General features: G+C 38.9%; 1 protein-coding gene across 1 annotated transcript in view; it reads right to left on the bottom strand.

Moving 5' to 3' along the window:
• LOC23687515 (neuroligin-1) overlaps window positions 1-18,859 on the bottom strand; it is an 820,739-nt gene that overhangs the window by 159,188 nt on the left and 642,692 nt on the right. Inside the window, exons 9-11 of the mRNA XM_021849531.1 lie at window positions 11,546-11,743; window positions 11,100-11,485; window positions 10,467-10,612 (exon numbers count right to left, since the gene is read on the bottom strand). Of these exons, the coding sequence (XP_021705223.1) occupies window positions 10,467-10,612; window positions 11,100-11,485; window positions 11,546-11,743 (730 nt within the window). The remainder of the gene's footprint in view (window positions 1-10,466; window positions 10,613-11,099; window positions 11,486-11,545; window positions 11,744-18,859) is intronic.

The raw sequence follows: 18,859 nt of genomic DNA, 5'->3' as shown, positions 1-18,859 counted from the left end.
CGAATGGTAATCTCAGGATTCTTCCGAACATAACATTTGAAAATCTATCCACCGTCCATTTTTAGGTTCAAAAACTACTCCAGGAATATTTCAATATTTTTAGAGATTGCTTTACAAATTCCTCTACGAATCACACCATATCAGATTTCTAGAGAAACACATACAAAAAAGATTTGAAAGAACTTTGTTGGTAATTATATGAATAATTGGAAATTAACTATAATTGGGAAAAATTTACTAAATCCCTGTCGTAAAATGCAAAAATTAAACCGTAAAATTTCTGCAACATGTTAACAATGTACCTCACAGAAAACCTTAAATTGTCCTTGTATGATTTACTAAAATGCTTGTTCTTGTTTCTTCGTTTTTCATAGTAGAGAACGATTGACGTTAAAACCGGTGGAATTTTTACTGAAAAACTTTGTAACTAAAAGCAAATATATTTTTTTGTATGAACTCCGAAGTTTTAGTATACTATGGTAAACATATTAAACTAGAAAAAAAAACATTTTTTCCTACCTTTAGAAATTACAAACAAATTTTTTTAATGGTCTTTTATCAATTATTTTGACGTTAACTACGTCTTACGGCAATATACTGGGTGTCAATTGAAAATCTAAAATTTTGCGACCGTCACGAAATTATGAAAGATTTTGAACGCTAATAACTCAGCCATTTATCGATAGATTTTAAAAATTTTCCCACCAATCGGTCGGAAATGTGTACAGCAATTTCCTCGAATGGAGAAAACTTTTGAATATCGACAATAAACTATTGAAAATTTGGAAAATGTCGACCCCTTTCATACGCAACCAATCACGTGCAAGCAGTTTTCCACGCTTCTTTTGCGTTCCGCTTCGCACTTTAATGCCCCCCACAGACGCTCAGATGGTTTGACCAACATTGACTCCGCCCCCCAGGTTGATGCTCATGTTGGTGCTATGATTGACCGTGTGTGATGCTGCTTGACGAACCAATTTGACAGTTTGTGAAACCAATTTGACGGTTGACGAATCGGTCGGCCAAAATCAAACGAGTTTGATTTTGCTCAAACCACCGGTGGGCGGAGCCAAATGTTCGACGAACCGATCGTACCGTCTGTAGCGATGTTGCACGAACGCCGACGTCATCATGTCAAATTGAAGCTTCGACGTCCCATGAACTTCCGATGCAGATGGGTGGAAAGTTAAAATGCGTGAATTTACGCAGAGTCGGTGCCATAATGATCTATCAAATGCACGTTCTTGAGTTGTTTCTATATATTTCACTATCGTTTCCAACTATCTCTAACCGTTTTCTTTAGCAAATTCACCAAGTATTATTTAATTATTCCTCAACCAATTTCTCCAGAAATATCAGCAGTTTTACCTGTGATTCAAAAAATCCATCCATGGATTGTACCTGGATTTGTACTACAGGGACTCCATCAGGAATTTTACCAGGAATTTCTCCAGGTAATCCTCTTGTAATATCTTTAGGTATTCTTCCAAAACTCCTTCATGATTCCACCAGGTGTTCTTCCAGAAATTTAATCAACATTTTGTCCAGTGATTTATCAAGAAGTTCCTGTAAGAATTCTTTTATAAATTCCTTCCGAAAGTTCACCTGGAATTCCTCATGAGATTCTATCAGGAGTTCCTACAGGGATTCCATCAGTGATTCCTCTGAGAATAAGGAGTTCTTCTTCTTCTTCTTGGCGTTACGTCCTCACTGGGTACGAGCCTGCTTCTCAGCTTAGAGTTCAATGGGCATTTCCACAGTTTTAACTGAGAGCTTTCTTTGCCAAAGTTGCCATTTTCGCATTCATATATCGTGTGGCAGGTACGATGATACTCTATGCCCAGGGAAGTCAAGGAAATTTCCATGACGAAAAGATCCTGGACCGACCGGAAATTTAAACAAGAAACCTTCAGCAAGGTTTTGCTTTGTAGCCGTGGACTCTGATCACTCGGCTAAGGAAGGCCTCTAGAATCAGGGATTGCACCTGGTACTCAACTAGGGATTCATCATAAGTTTCTTTCCGGGATTTCAACAGAAATTCCTCCAGGATTCCTTCACGAGTTCCCCCAGGGATTTCATCAGGAGCTCCTGTAGGGATTCTAGCGGGAGTACCTTTAGGGCTTCTGGAGATTTCATCAGGTGGTCCTCCAGGGATTCCATGAAGAGTTCCTTCTGATATTTCACCCGGAATTTTTCAAGAGATTAAATCAGATGTTCCTCGAGGAATCCCATCAATGTTTCTTTTAGAAATATTATCAGGAGTTCCTCTAGGGATTCTATCAGGAGTTCTATCCGGAAACTTATCAGGAATTCTTCCAGGGATTTTATTAGGAGTTCGTAAAAGGATTCCATCAGCAGTCCCTTCAATGATTGTGAGTCCTTCAAGAATATATAAATAGATAGTAGTTCTTCCAAGGATTCCACTAGGAGTTCCTTTAGGGATACTATCTGGAATACCTTTAGGGCTTCCATTAGAGTTCTTCTGGGGATTGCATCAAGAGTTCCTCCAGAGTTTTTTCAAAGATTCCACTTGAAATGCTTCCAAAGATTCTATCAGGATTTCTTCCAGATATCATATCAGAAATTCCTTGAGAAATTTCATCAGGACTCCTTCTAGGGATATTATAAGGAATTCTTTTAGGAATTCTTACAGGAGTTCCATCAGAAATTCCTCCAGGGATTCCATCATGAGTTCCTTCAGCGATAGCAACTGGAACTTCTCCAGGGATTACATCAGGAATAACTCTAGCAATTCCATTAGAAGTTTCTCCAGCGATTCCATCAGCAGTTCCTTCAGAGATTCCACCTGGAATTCCTTCCAGAGATTTTATCAGGAGTTTCTCCATTGGTTCCATCTGGAGCTCCTTCAACAATATACTTAGGATTTCCTCCAAGGATGTCATCAGGAGTTCCTCCAGGGATGCCATTAAGAGTTTCTTCTGAGATTTCACCCGAAATTCCTCAAGAGATTCTATCAGGAGTTCCTCTATAGATACTATTAGGAGTTCCTTCAGGAAACTTATCAGAAATTCCTCCAGAAATTTCATGAGGAGTTCATCTAGAGATTTCATCGGGTCTCTATCAGGAGTTCCTCCAACAATATCTTTATATTCCTCCAAGGATTCCATCAGGAGTTCCTTCAGGAATTTTATCAGGAATTCCAATAGGAATTCTATTAGAAGTACCTTTTGGGCTACCATTAGAGTTCTTCTAAGGATTTCATCAGGAGTTGCTCCAGAAATTCCAGCTAGCATTTCATCCGAGATTTTATTAGGACTCCCTCCAGAGTTTATATCAGGAGGTCAACTAAGAATTCCATCAGGATCTTCTAGGGATATCATAAGGAATTTCTCTAGGCATTCTATCAGGAGTTCCATCAGGAATTTTATCAGGAATTCCTCCAGGGATTTCCTCAGGAGTTCCTATAGTGATTCCATAGAGAATTCTTCAAGGGATTACATCAGGAGTTCCTCCAATGATTTCATCTGGAATTCCTGCAAGAATATCTTTAGGAATACCTACAAGGGTTCCATCAGGAGTTTCTCCGGATTCCGTCAGGAATTCCTTCAGGAATCATCATTAATTCATCAGAAATTTTAACACGAGTTCCTTTAGAGATTCCATCAGGAGTTCCTCTAGAGATTGTACCATGTACCGTGCATGATTTTGAAATTTAACATTATTTTCATAGTAATAAACATTCTTTAACGCAAAAAACTTCACATCACACAATGCGACAATAGTTACGACAAACAGCGTTCATTTACTGCAGCTTACATTGACGCATAAATAAAATCGTGTGATACGATGATCAATTTCATCCTTCTGATCAATTACACCCGATTTTACGGTATCAGAAGTTTCTTCAGAGATTTCACTTGGATCCTCAAGGGATTCCATCAGAAGTTTCTTCTAGGGATAACATCAGGATCTCTTCTGGGACTTACATCTGGAGTTTTTCTGGGGATTTCAAGAAGAGTTCTTTCAGGGGTTTCATAAGCATTTTCTTTAGACATTCTATCTGAAATTCCTTCTGGGATTCTATCAAGAGTTTCTATAGGGATTCTATCAGGATTTCCCCTGAGTCCCTAATAGGAGTTCCCAAGGATTTCCATCAGGAGTTCTTCTTAGGATTTTATCAGGAGTTCGAATAGGGATTCAATTAGGAATTCCTACAGGGCAAAACAACAGAAGTCGTTTTTGGAATTTTCATTTGGCTACTTTTTAATTTTGCGAAAATAAAGCTGGAATTAGATTATTTATACCGTTGTTACAAAAGAGGTATTTCTTATTATGGCAATGTAAGAACCATATTAAAATAAGATTGTCGCCACTTATTTCTACTCAGTGAATCTACTAGTCATTTTCCTCAAAGTAATATTCCCTACGTCGTACATGGTATGTTGAGTGGCGATCCGTAGCAAAAGGCAAACTGATCGTCACCAATAGTATTAATGTCCACTTCGAATTAATTAATTATTTGAGATGGGCATCAATTCTATCAATGACGCAGAATGTCCGTTGGATCACATCCGAGTATTATTGCGCTTATGTCATATGAATTATGACGCGGCTTTAAGCAAAAAATGCCAAAATGTGATACCACCACTACAGATTATGCCTTTGGTTTCCATCATATTGGCTAATGGATTATGCCTTCCCATCGCGGCAAGGTCGCATAACCAAGGGGAGGGTTCAAGAAATACTGGATGGAATTTAGGAACCCTTGGAGAAATTTATATTGAAGTAATTCCTGCAGAAATCCCAGGACGAATGCCTCGTAAGGTTCCTTCAGAGATACAAGGAAGAATCTTTGGAGGAAACACTGGTGGAGTTTACCTAAAGTGGAATCTCTAAAGGAATTCCTGCTGATCAAGTTTTGATGATTTTTTTTACAGTATTTCTCTTGAAATCTTTAAAGGCTTCTTAAATGAAACATTGGATGAACCACTGGAGAAATCCCTTGGGAAGTATTTGTATAGATCTCTGAAGAATACTGTTGAAAAATTCCTGGTGGATTTCCTCTCCTTTTTTGACTCCTTGTGGAATTGGAGAAGGAGGAGTCCTAGGAGCAAGCCCTTAAAATAGTCCTGGTGAAATCCTTGGGGGAAGTATCTGAAAGAATTCGTGATGTGATTCCTAGGTAATAGGTGATGGAATCCTTGGAACTTACCTCTAGAGAAATTTCTGAAGAAATCTTTGAAAAAATTGTTATAACAATCTGGAGGAATTCTAGGAGGCAGCCTTGGAGTTAGCCCTGAAGAAATTCCTTGGGATTTTTTAGGACAGATCTTTGAAAGAATCAGTGGTTGAAATCCACAATAATTTGTAGAGCAACCGCTAAAGGAATCCTTGGGAAAATTCCACCTGAAGGCATGCCTGAAAATTGTTCCCCGGAGGAATTTCTGGTTGAATATGTGGATAAATTTCTAAAGGAATTATTGATAAAATTCGTGGTAGAATCCCAGATAGAGCTTTTGGTGGTATCCTTGGTATAGCTTATGGATTCCTGGAAAAACTGCAAAGCAGAATAACTAGAGGAAACGACTAAAAGATTCTGGATAGAATGTTTGAAAAAAAAAAAATCCCGTGGCCATTCCCATATCGTCATCAGCACCGCAAATCTCATCGGGCGAGGAGGATTGCAACCAGTGCGCCGTCAAAGTGTGTCCGTGTTACGCAAATTCAACAATTCAATCGGCACTTTTCAGAGACAACAAATGTGTTTTAAAGACTTGATTGTGTAATATTCCTTAATTTGATCGAGATGGCTGAAGAAAATCGACTAAAGCCGCCGAAATGTGTCCGTGTTACGCAAATTCAACAATTCAATCGGCCCTTTCCAGTGCCAACAAATGTGTTTTAAAGAGTTGATTGTGTAATATTCCCTAATGTGTTTACCACATCTCTTTATTCATCTCATAGCATCATTCAATAACTGGTTTATTACGAATAATTGACAATACGGCAATTTGAGGATGCTTTCGAGGACGCTGCTGCAGTGCCGTTGGGATGAGTGCTCAACATTTCACAACGATTGTAAAATAGAGTGGCATTTCAAACAGCGTCTTTGTTTTCCCATATTTTATGGGACAACTTCGATGACGAAAACTATCACATGTAACAAAATTGCACAGTCGAGTCTAGTACACGACACTGAAGACGGCCTTACAGTTGAGGTCGAAATACGCGTATCTGTCAAAGGATACAAACTCTAGTGGAATTTAATGGTATTGTACTAAATTCAGTTTCATAATCTTGAAGTAGATTGTAATAATTCTGGCAATTGTAATAATGGATCAGAAATTTACCTTCATAATAAATAAAACTAATGATTATCAATAGCTAATTATTGAATATTTAGTAAATGTCAACCCTTCCAACAAATCATTCATTTGTTACGCATTAGCATTTTCTGAGATTTTCAAGTAATTCTCTGCCCAACACATCATTGGCACATGCCCATTTCCCAGATTGGACTATCAGAAAGAGAAGGGAGGAGCATCATTTGCTATTCTAAGGTAATAAAACATGCTTTCTACGTCAGATTCGGTTTCATTCCATTTTCGCTTTCGAGCTGGTAAGTGCTCCGAACCTGCTCAGCGAGGAGTACCTCGCTGCCAGAAGCCTGCTGAGATGTAGATTTTCAAGTTGCCAATCCAGCGTCTGGTTTGTGAAATCGAACAAGATTTCTAGATTGATCGCACTTTGAAAATTGGACCGTGCAGGAATCAGTGTGCGCTAATGCAAGATTTGTACGAGATGACTGAAGAAAATCAGCCAAAGCCGCCTGTAGAAGCGTTCATCGTCATCGCCACCGCAAATCTCTTCGGGCGAGGAGAATTTTAGTCTGTGCGCCATCAAAATGTGTCTGTGTTACTCGAATCTAAGAATTCAATCGGCTCTTTCTAGGGCCAACAAATGTGTACTAAAGAGTTAATTGTGTAATATTTCCTAATACCACATACTTGCTGTAATCACTTAATTCTTCTCGTAACATCATACAATATCTGATATGTTATGAATAATTGCAAATAAGAGCCTTCCTTAGCCGAGTGGTTAGAGTCCGCGGCTACAAAGCAAAGTCATGCTGAATGTGTCTGGGTTTGATCCCGGTCGGTAATTTCGTAATGGAAATTTTCTTAATTTCCCTGGGCATAAAGTATCATCGTACCTGCCACACGATGTACGAATGCGAAAATGGCAATATTGGCAAAGAAAGCTCTTAGTTAATAACTGTGGAAGTGCTCATAAGAACACTAAGCTGAGATGTAGGCTCTGTCACAGTGGGGACGTTATGCCAAGAAGAAGAATAATTGACAATACGACAAATTGAAATTTACGTTAGCGATGACGATATCGATGACTGGAGCACTTTTCCGAACGAAGAGCTTCTCACTGTTCTTAAATTCACAAACCGTTACATTCTGGAAGGTTGCTAATATGACAATTGACTTAAATTCAAATGCAGCAAATCACATGGCGTAGTTAACGTCATGCGGTCGTGTCTTGTACACAACCCCCACTGATTTTTTAGCACTGTAGAAGTTTGACGCGAAAATATTGCCGGTATTTTTTAGAAATATTACCGTAGATGTGTTTTGGTAAAATCCGTAATGTAAAATTTGAATAAATTAAAATCTTGAGGAAAAATTTTCCATTACCTTGAAAATTTGTTGAAGAATTTTGGATTTTCAAAAATCAGGAACAATACGTATAACTTTTTAAACCTCCGGTAATTTACCTTTTCTTAGATTCTTTGAAATGTTGCTTTTTGGAGTATGGAAAATGTTTCGTACGAAGTTCTTCAAAGCGTCATTCGAAGGAATGAGAACCTACAAAATGTTGAAGCAGGTAGACTAATAGATGTGCAATAGTACAATAAAAAATAATTTATAATCTATTGGATTAATGGATTAATGGTTTAATGAATTAACGAATAAAACATATTTCTCAAGAAGTTCCATCAGACTCTTCTTTAGAAATTATCCGAGAAATGTACCCTTCTGGACTTCTGGATTTCTAGAACTTTGCCAGAGAGCCTCTAAGAATTCCGCTCTCGTATTGCATCCAAGAATATAAATTTTGACAATTATTGGTAAAACTATTTCTGAAGAAGTGTTTTAAGGAACATCAATACAATTTTTTATGAATATTACAATAAATCCTTTCCCCCTTTTCAGTTATTCAGCTTCATGTTTCTCCACAGATTCCTTTACCGCCATGCTAATTTCGGAAGCAAAAGTTTTACTGGGGTTTTGAACAAATTTCATCTGAAGATTCGAAGGCAAGAGACGCTTCAAAACCATTTTTTTTTTTCAATTCTTGAACAACCCAGGGATTTAAAGCAAAGTTTCTAGAATGAAAAACATAGAAGAATTTTTGACGCAATTTGTGAAGTATTTTGGAAAAAAATCTCAAGGATTTTTGATGAAATTCGCGGAAGAATTTGTAATAAAATATATGGGAAAACTATTTGAAAAAAAATCACAGCAGAATTTCTAGTAGTATTTTTAGCAAAATATCTCAATATTGGATTTGACAAAATTAATGTTTTTTTTGGAGAAATTGCGAGGGAAAACTGAACTATTGAAAGATAGAGTAACATGTTTAGGTAAATCCGGAAACATATTTCGGAATCAATTTTCTAAAAAATAATAGACTTAGAAGGAATGGATGTCCATCAGGAGGAATTCGCATTGAAAGTATTAACAAGTCCCACATACAATATTATTCAACAAATTTCCAAGAGAATTGCAAAACTTCTAAAGCCACCCTTCAACATTCCTTGAGGAATTTGATTGTATTGCAATTCTATAAAGCATATCGAAAACTTATAAGACAATGGCTACAAATCTGTTGGAAATTATTAAAATGACAAATGAAATAATAACTTTTCTTGGAAAAATATAGTTTAAGACAATTTATTGCTGGAATAAAACACTATGGTTGTTTTTGTTACATTTTCTCACTCCATGTTAAATTTCTGCCATTCTGCCATTCACATAGGGGCGTATTGTCTAAGAAATTTCTTTAGTTTTTTTTTTTGCTATTTTTTCAATTATTTTTTGAACATAATACGAGTTGAAGTAAATATATGGGTTTCTTTAGTGAATTCTCATTAGGAAAATTATCATCACTGGACACCTGAAGCAGGGTATCCTCAAAAACAAAAAAGAGTAATCAGGATGCAGGGAATATGCTGCTTTGTGCTGAAACATTTTTCAGAATAAAACAATTTTTTTTTATCAAATCTCCAGAATACTGACGCTTTTTTGTATCATGGTATTTTTTGCAACAGAAATGTCGAAAAATTGCACTTATCGCATACAACAAGAACCTAGTTCTAACAGTAACCAATCGATCGACAGCTAGACGGTTAAGCTTTCGGTTTTCGCGCGATTCACCGAAGTCAGAACCACCACGCTGATGCTGTGTAAGACAAGCGATGTTTTCTCTAAAATAACGTAACTGAAGAGATTTTTTTCAATAATAAGAGTCATTTATATTGATTTCAAAGATTTTACTTCATGTTAAATCGTTTTTTTTAATTTGTATTTTTATTATCATCAAAAATTCTGGTGGGGGGCTGGATGATTCTGGAAGGGGCCAGGCCCCTCTGCCCCCCCCCCCCCTGTTCCTACGCCAATGCTGGCTACGCTTGTAGATCTGAAAGCTTGATTCCCACGTTCTTCATGACTGACCTAGATCAGGTAAAACAGCATATAGCCAACACTGAAGAGACAAAACGTTCAAAGGCCAAAACGTCGAAAGAGAATTGGAACAAAACGAAACGTTTTTTGGAAGAATGATTCCCTTCTGAAAGAATAAATAATTTACCAAATTGAAATCGCTTCTTTCGACGTTTTGTACTGTTCGACGTTTAGGGATTTGACGTTTTGTCTTTAGACATTTTGTCCCTAAACCACTGGTGGAATGTTTTCCTGTATCTCTTTGTCGGGTTTGCTCCAAAAATAAGTTTGCGCTTATTTTCACAAACTGTGTGTATATTGGTCTCTGTTTTACCATCTTGGATTTCTTAATTGTACCAAACAACGATTTCTACTAGATGAATCCTTCCAAGAAATATTCATATGGAATAAACTTCCATTAAATGCCACAAATCGGAAACCACCATCTCGATTTCCGAGCATGTAATTTTGACTTCCAACCATTTTGATTTTTTTTTGTTTAGTACCTGAATTAAAATCTTATTGAAGAATTTTCAAAATATTACTAGAAGTGTTTTGTTACATCTTTACAATCATTAAATCTTTCGTTGATATTTTCTTTCAAATAGAACCTATTTCCAGAAGTTTCCCAATGAACGAGAAGCACTTTCAGTTACTTCCTATTAATGTTGCTCTCGGTCATCTCGGTCCCAAAAACGCACCAACCCACAACAACTCGTCAATTGTGCATTTATTTCCGTCCCCCAAAAGAAGTGGTTTAACTTTTCCACCTACCTGATATTGATTGGGTGCTGAATCGGTTTGTCCCAGTCGGTGTACTCGTTCCGCACGGCCGAAAAGATTTCGTTCAGATGGAAGGTGAACGCATTCCTGATGTAGGTCCGCAGCAGCCGATTGCGTTGCTCTTCCTCGAGGCCATACTGATGTGGAGGTAGGGGAAGTTGTTCGTTTCGATGCCGAATGCACACATATGCGTGGTGGGAAGAAACGAGAATGGAAACGGAACAATGAGCAAGTTACTTTTAGGTTTACAGTTGATGGAGTTTACTCCGGTGAGAATTGAGCAGGTTAGTAGGAAGGGTAAGTTGATTTCCAACAAGTTGGTGTGTACCGTACAGACTAAGCTCTAACGGTGAATTTCACCGTAATCTCAACAGTTGAAAAGTTCGGTGAAATAAAACACCGTAATTCCGTCGAAATTTTACGGATTCCGGTGATTTTCCACGGAATACTGTAAAAATTTACCGTACTCCGTTAATTTATTTCACCGAACTGTTCAGCTGTTGAGATTTTACAGTAATCCGTAAAATAATTTAAGTGTGTAAATTCGGCTGAAATTGATCAGTAGAAAATACGGTACCGAAACTGCCTCTGGCTATAGGAAGTTTATATGGGCGAGAGTCTCACCTGTATATCGGAAGCGCTGAAATCATTGTAGCTTTCGGTTGTGGTCATTCCGAGCATCAGCTCGCTGGTTATGAAGCCTTCGCCGGAGTGTTCCATGGCAAACTCTGGATCTAGTGAATCTTCCAGCGGAAGAAATGGTCCCCAAGACGGCATGAACCGTACGGCGTTCAGTCTTACACCCATCAGGGCCTCGAGTGGTTTGTCCCGTAGACACTCGGTAATGTCGTCGGTTGATGGCTTCCGGGCTGGTTTCCCCGGTGGCGGATCCACCAGCAGATGACAGGCCATCTGCTGGGACACTTCCATCCGTATGGCGTCCGGATCGGGAACCAGAGCCCATGGACTCAGCGCAGATCCACTGAGCAGAATCGCTCGATTAATGAGACCTGGGAAGTAGAAAAGGTTGATGTAGAACTTCAAGTTGAAGTTAGAAGGTAGTACAGTACCTTTTCCCGCCTTGGAGATCAGGACCATGTTGGCCAAAGCCGCACCCGTATCGTGACCGACCACGGTGATGCGCTTGGGATCACCGCCGAATGCGCCAATGTTGTCTCGCACCCATTGCAGTGCGAGGGTGATGTCCATTAAACCTAGGTTGCCACCAGAACCGACCGGTGAGGCAGAGGCACGAGTTTTGAGAAAACCTGGAAACGGTGAAAATATATTGATGAAATTTGTTTTTATTTGGGGAGACATTTTGAAACATTTCGGTCATGATTGTCGAATGCTAAATCTCTGCTGCTGGGGAACACTTTGTTATAAGGATAACGTTGGCGAAAAAGAATTTAGTTAGTTTAGATTGAAGTGAGCGTCTTCATCGAAGTTGATCAGGAAATCGAAGATTATTAAGTGGAACGGTTGATAGTTTTTTCCCAATCAACGTGCACAGCCCTCACGCGCAGCTGGAATGTGAATACGACGGCTGCCCAAGCCATGATGTCAAAATCGTTATCGGAGATCTCAACGCTCAGGTTGGCCAGGAGGAGGAATTTAGACCGATTATAGGGAAGTTCAGCGCTCACCAGCTTACGAACGAAAACGGCCTTAGACGGCCATACGTAGTACCTACTTCCAGCACAGCCTCCCGTATCGGTACACCTGGAGATCACCCCAACAAACTGAATCGCAAATCGACCACGTTTTGATTGATGGAAGACACTTCTCTGACATTATCGACGTCAGAACCTATCGCGGCGCAAACATCGATTCAGACCACTACCTAGTGATGGTTAAAGTGCGCCAACGACCCTCCGTTGTGAACAACATTCGGTACCGACGTCCGCCACGGTACAATCTGGAACGACTAAAGCTACCCGAAGTCGCAACTGATTACGTGCAAAGCCTCGAAGCAGCGTTGACGGAAAAGGGAGAGCTCACCGAAGCCCCTCTTGAGGACTGCTGGAGTAGTCTTAAAGCAGCCATTAATAATGCAGCGGAAGGTGCCATTGGGTTCGTGGAAAGAAATCGACAGAACGGTTGGTTTGACGAGGCGTGTCAGACGGTGCTGCAGCAAGGCACACGTCAAACGTGGAACGATGCAAACAGAAGCGAAGACAGCAAACCCATCTATTCCGGGATGAAAAGCGCCGCTAGAAGAGTTGGAGTGCGAAGAGATGGAGCAGCTGTATCGTTCTCAAGAAACACGTAAGTTCTACAAGAAAATAAATGCATCCCGCAAAGGATGGACGAACGTGAGGTGATTGAAATGTGGAAGCAGCACTATGATGAACACCTAAACGTCGCAAAGGAGGAAGATCAAGACAGCAGGAGGAATGGCTTCATCAGTACGGCGGATGTGGGAGACGTACCAACTCCCACAATAGATGAAGTTAAGGATGCTATCAAAGAGCTCAAGAACAACAAAGCAGCTGGAAAGGATGGTATTCAAGCGGAACTTATTTAAATGGGCCCGGACAGGTTGACCTTTTGTCTGCAATGGTTTTCCCGTGAAAATGACTAGACTGATCAAAGCAACGATGGATAGTGTACAGTGCTGTGTGAAGATATCGGCTGCATTATCGGACCCGTTAAAAACACGTAAAGGACTTCGACAAGGCGATGGTCTTTCCTGCCTCCTGTTCAGTATTGCGCTAGAAGGTGTTATGAAACGGGCGGGCTTCAACATGCAGGGTACGATCTTCAATAAATCCAGCCAGTTCATCTGTTTTGCTGACAACGTGGACATTGTCGGAAGAACGTTCCAAGTATATGAACAGTATACCAGGCTGAAACGTGAAGCAGATCGGGTTTGGATTGAAGGTAAATATGTCGAAGACGAAATATCTGCTGGCTAGAGGAACCGTGCGCGATAGAGCTCGCATTGGCAGACGCGTGATGATCAACGGGGATGAGTTCGAGGTGGTGGACGAATTTGTCTACCTCGGATCATTGACAACGTCGGATAACAACTGCAGCAGAGAAATTCGAAGACGTATTATTGCCGAAAGCCGTGCTTACTACGGACTCGACAAGACCTTGCGGTCTGGTAAACTTCACTTCCGTACTAAGTGTACCATGTACAAGACGCTGAATAGACCGGTAGTCCTCTACGGGCATGAGACATGGACAATGCTCACAGAGGACTTGCAAATGCTAGGAGATTTTGAACGATTCTTCTTGGAATTCCTACACTCTTTGGATATTCCTCCTTGAAATCTGCAAAGCCTTCCTCTAGAAAACCATATATAAATTCTTCCAGGAAAATTTGTAGGGATTTCTAATGGTATTCTTGAACATATTCCTTCAGATATTCCTCCAGATACATATTAAGGGATTCCACGAAGAAGACTTTTTTTTTGACGTTGGATAACGTCTTACGGCAACATATCGTCCCCTTAATGCTACAACTAGATAACTCGAAAATCGACGTTTTGAGATTTAGGACTTTGAAAATTTGACCGTTTTTCAAGGACATGGTCTTCCGTTCCGGAGTGTTCCTTTAATTTTATTTTATGATACATACGTTAATTATCTCATGCTTTTTTCTATCATGTACAAATTCAGGCATCAGAATTATGTTTAACCGAGAAAAAAAATCATAATTTGAAAATTTTGCGAGTTGTCTAGTTGTAGCATGTACAATCATTCAATGTTTTTTTCATATTCCGAGATACCTAGTTTAAACCAATGCATAAAGATAACTCAAATGCTACATAATTGATATCTTTTAAGATGATTTGCATCACTTAAATGGTAATAAGCATTAAATGGAGGATTTCCAGTCACCGGATACCTTCCTGTATCGAACGATGTTCAAAAAATACTTCTCCAAGGTGCTGAATTAGACAAACGGGAACTGTTTTAGTGAGCATTGTTTTCGTGAAATAATACATATTTAACCATGCACGAGTTTAAACAAATACAATGGTTCGAAACCGTTGAACATTGACGGTACGTCAAATTTTTAAACACTATTAACAAAATTTTTGTGAGAAAATTAATTTTGATCACAAAATCATAATCAAAAACAATAAAAAATTGATAGTATGAATGCGTTCGGCAGTCCATTTGAATTGAATGTGGACAAAATATAGTTTTGGTCTTGCATGATTTTGTACTCCAGTTCATTTTCAATGATATATTGCAGACAATCATACGTACTTTCACATTAGTGTCTAAAGCCTGATTTGCTGCTGAACAGGAATCACTAAAGAAATTTCTCGTCGATTCCTTGCAGAAATTTTCTACAGCGGCTGATGGCCCGTTTGAACTGACATCTCTATTCAACTGCATACTGCGATCAGAAAAAGCGCTTTCTTGATCGATTCCTTGCAGGAATTTCCCATGCATCAAGATAGGCCATGAAATTACTTGTCAGCAGCGAATCAGGCTTAAAACTACACTTATTTTTCTTTGTTTTTGCCGACCATACCTTCAGACATACAATAAAACAGGTATGCTGCTGCACGTTAAGACCAGCACAGTAAATGGTATAAGCCTTAGACATATTAAGACGTTTATTAATTGACGTCTAGCTAATCAACTCTAACTCAAATTACCCACATCTATGTCGAAGACGCTCAATTTCATCTCAAGTAAAAGCATGCAATGAAAACAATTATTATCTCTCCGATACATTCAAAGATTGTGTACGGAAATGAAGCACATCTTTCGAAATTGCTATTTTTAGTTCAATGACCGAAACTCATATCAATATATTCAAATTTATGTTTGTATGAATAGTTATGATTTAACTTCTCATAAATATGTAATAAAATAGCATACAATAAATAATTTCGAAGTTTTTCATTCAATTGTTGACCAATTTATGACCATATAGATACTGCAGGAGCTCTACACGAGACTAGTTTTCCATTTTGTTTTCGTAGTAGTTAGTTGTTTCTTAATTTTTTATGAGATATCCAGTTGTAGCACCCAAATGAGCATAATGGTATGAGAGCAAATTTCAGAGCTCAAACTAGGTAACTCGAGTTACCTAGTTTTAGCACAAAATACGTTTGTTCTACGTTGAGATATCTAGTTTTGAAAATATACTATAACTTTGTTGTTTCAAATCACACGATTATGAGCTTTGGATATGTTATAGAGCTAGTTAAGACCAATATTTTGGTATACTCAAGTCAAAACCTCCAATTTTCAAGTTATCTAGTTGTAGCATTAAGGGGACGATATGGGGGTACAATTCAGAAAAACGAAAAATTGAGCATGTAACGAAAAATGGTCAGGTTTTGACCGCTAATAACTCAGTCATTTATCGATAGATTTTCAATATTTATCCATGAATCGATTGGAAATTTATCTACGCGTCGATTCAAATGGAGGACACTATTGATTATTAGCAACAAACTATTGAAATATCGTAAAACGTTGACCCCTTTCTTATATAACCAATCACGTTCAAGCACTTCCCACTATAAAAGCGCACCGCACCCTGCTTCTTCCCTCATTCTTCTTTTTGCCGTCAGACTGTGAACACGGTCGGCGAGCAAATTTCGAGAGTCATTCGCGTCCTCAGTTCAGTTTTCAATAGGACGCGAATACAACACGCATTAGAACCGAAGAACCACGCATTTCGGAGCCGCAGCAACTGAAGCCGCTCATTTGAGTGCACCAGCCAGCATAATCGTTTTCGGCCAGAAATCGTCACTACCAGCCAGTGCTCCGCTGTCATTGCCATGCGGGAGGCTAGCGCGGTCATTCTGGTTCATTAGATCGAGCGGCACAGCCGTCACCGTCCGTGTAATATTCCCTAATTTGTACGAGATAGCTGAAGAAAATCGACCAAAGCCGCTTGTTGAAGCGCACATCGTCATCCGCACCGCAAATCTCATCGGGCGAGGCAGATTGAAACCAGTGCGCCGTCAAAATGTGTCCGTGTTACGCAAATTCAACAACTCAATCGGCCCTTTTGAGAGCCAACAAATGTGTTTTAAAGAGTTATTTGTATAATATTCCCTAATGTGTTTACCACATACTTGCTATAATCTCTTAATTCATCTCATAGCATCATACAATAATTGATTTATTACGAATAATTGACAATACGGCAATTGGAAGCTGTTTCTGAGGATGCTGCTGCAGTGCCGTCTGGTTGCAATAACAGCATAATGCTAATCTGTACATCCCTTACCCAGACATCAGTTTCATTTAGCCTATTTCCCAGATAAGAAAACGAAGAATATGAAAGGAGGAGCATCATCTGCTATTCTAAGGGTATAAAGCATCCCTCCTTCATTGAATCTGGTTTCATTCTGTTTTCGCTTTCGAGCTGGTAAGAGCTCCTCCAAACCTGCTCAGCTCCTCGCTACCAGAGGCAAGCTGTTGTACGAGATGGCTGAAGAAAATCGACCAAAGCCGCTTGTTGAAGCGCACATCATCATCCGCACCGCAAATCTCATCGGGCGAGGAGGATTGCAACCAGTGCGCCGTCAAAATGTGTCCGTGTTACGCAAATTCAACAATTCAATCGGCCCTTTCCAGAGCCAACAAATGTGTTTTAAAGAGTTAATTGTGTAATATTCCCTAATGTGTTTACCACATACTTGCTATAATTTCTTAATTCATCTCATAGCAGCATACAACAATTGATTTATTACGAATAATTGACAATACGGCAATTTGAGGATGTTTCCGAGGACGCTGCTGCTGTGCCGTTGGGATGCAATATATTTTCTATTGTTAAGGAATGATTCAAATATTACCTAACGCAAAATTTTATTTTAAACATATATCTTTTCTAAATTCACAAACCATTACATTCTGGATTAAAACTAAAAGAAGGTTGCAATTATGACATTTGACTATAATACAAATGTAGCAAATTAAATGGCGTAGTTAACGTCATGCGGTCGTGTCTTGTACACAACCCCCACTGATTTTTTGTCAGTACCTAGAAATCTTTCATAAGTTCGTGACGGTCCTAAATCAGGAAATAGAAGAAGCTAACGTTATCCAACGTCAACTTGGCGGTCGTATCTCGGAAACACTTACTTTTTCTTTATTAACTAGATTTTAACCCCGGGGCTAGTTCATCTCGGGACCAACGGCTTTACTTCCCTTCCGATCGAAGTCGTCACCATAACATTTATGTCATAAGTTACTGCCTCGGTGATGGGATTCAATCCCAGGTCCTCGGCGTGAGAGGCGTGTATTCTAACCCCTAACCCAGACCTGTCCCCGAAAATTCCTTCAGGTTGTTTCCCTTGAATTCCTCTATTATTTGCTTCAGGAATTTCTGTAGGAATTACTTCAAGGGTTTTAACAATAATGCCACCAGCCATACGTCCAGAAATATTTCCAGAAGGTACTTCAAAAACTCCTCTATGAATTCATTAGAAATTACTCCAAAGCTTCCACCAGTTATATCCAGGGATCCTCCCAGAAGTTTCTCCATTGATTCTAACATTATTCACAGATTCTAGAATTTTTAAAGGTATTATCTCGCAATTCATAAATCATTCAAGAATTCTTCAAGAATATTTACAAGAATCCTTATGTAACATCATCCCGAACAGAAACAGATGTAACATCAATAGCTAACCAATAGTTTATTGAACCAAGATAAGCTAAGTGCTACTTTTCAGCAAAATTATTCATTGGATTGCTTCAGAAATTCCTCTAAATATTTCTCCAGGGAATGATCCAGAAACTTCTTCATGTTTTTTTCCAGTAAAATAACCATATATTACTTCATGACTCTAACCGGGTATTACAATATTTTTTCCAGCGGTTACTCCACAAACTCCGGGTATTCAAGATATTCTTCATGGAATTCTTCTGGGGATAGATCCGAAATTCCTTCTTGGATTTCTTCCATCGATTTCTCCAGGAATACAGAAATCCCTCCAGAGACTCCTCTTAGAACGTTTGTAACGATTTCTCCAGGAGTTTTTTCAGGTATTCCTCCAGGAAGTTCTTTCGAAATTCTTCAAAAGAATTACTCAATAATTACTTTAGAACTCCTTCCAGTTATTCCACATATTTTTTTTAAATATGGTTATTTCTCTACGAATGTCTCCTGTTTTTTATATGGATTCCACTACAAATGTCTTAAACAATTCCTTTAATAATTACTTCATAGTTTCAGCAAGGAAATCTTCAATAAATATTTTCATCGAATCCTGCAGGAATTATACCAGGTATTCCTTCATAAGTGTTTGCAAAATTTTGTTCATGAATTTTTAGAGGTATTTCTCCAGAATCATCTCAGGAAACTCATCAAAAGATTCCTCCAAGTACGCCACTGCCAAGAAATCCTCAGGAGATGTATCAATGGATGTCAAAGAATTTACTTCAGCAAT

Source organism: Aedes aegypti, chromosome 3 (assembly GCF_002204515.2).
Source record: "Aedes aegypti strain LVP_AGWG chromosome 3, AaegL5.0 Primary Assembly, whole genome shotgun sequence".
NCBI lineage: Eukaryota > Metazoa > Arthropoda > Insecta > Diptera > Culicidae > Aedes > Aedes aegypti.
The sequence above is the reverse complement of the archived record's forward strand: the minus strand, read 5'-3'. Positions and strand labels throughout refer to the sequence as shown.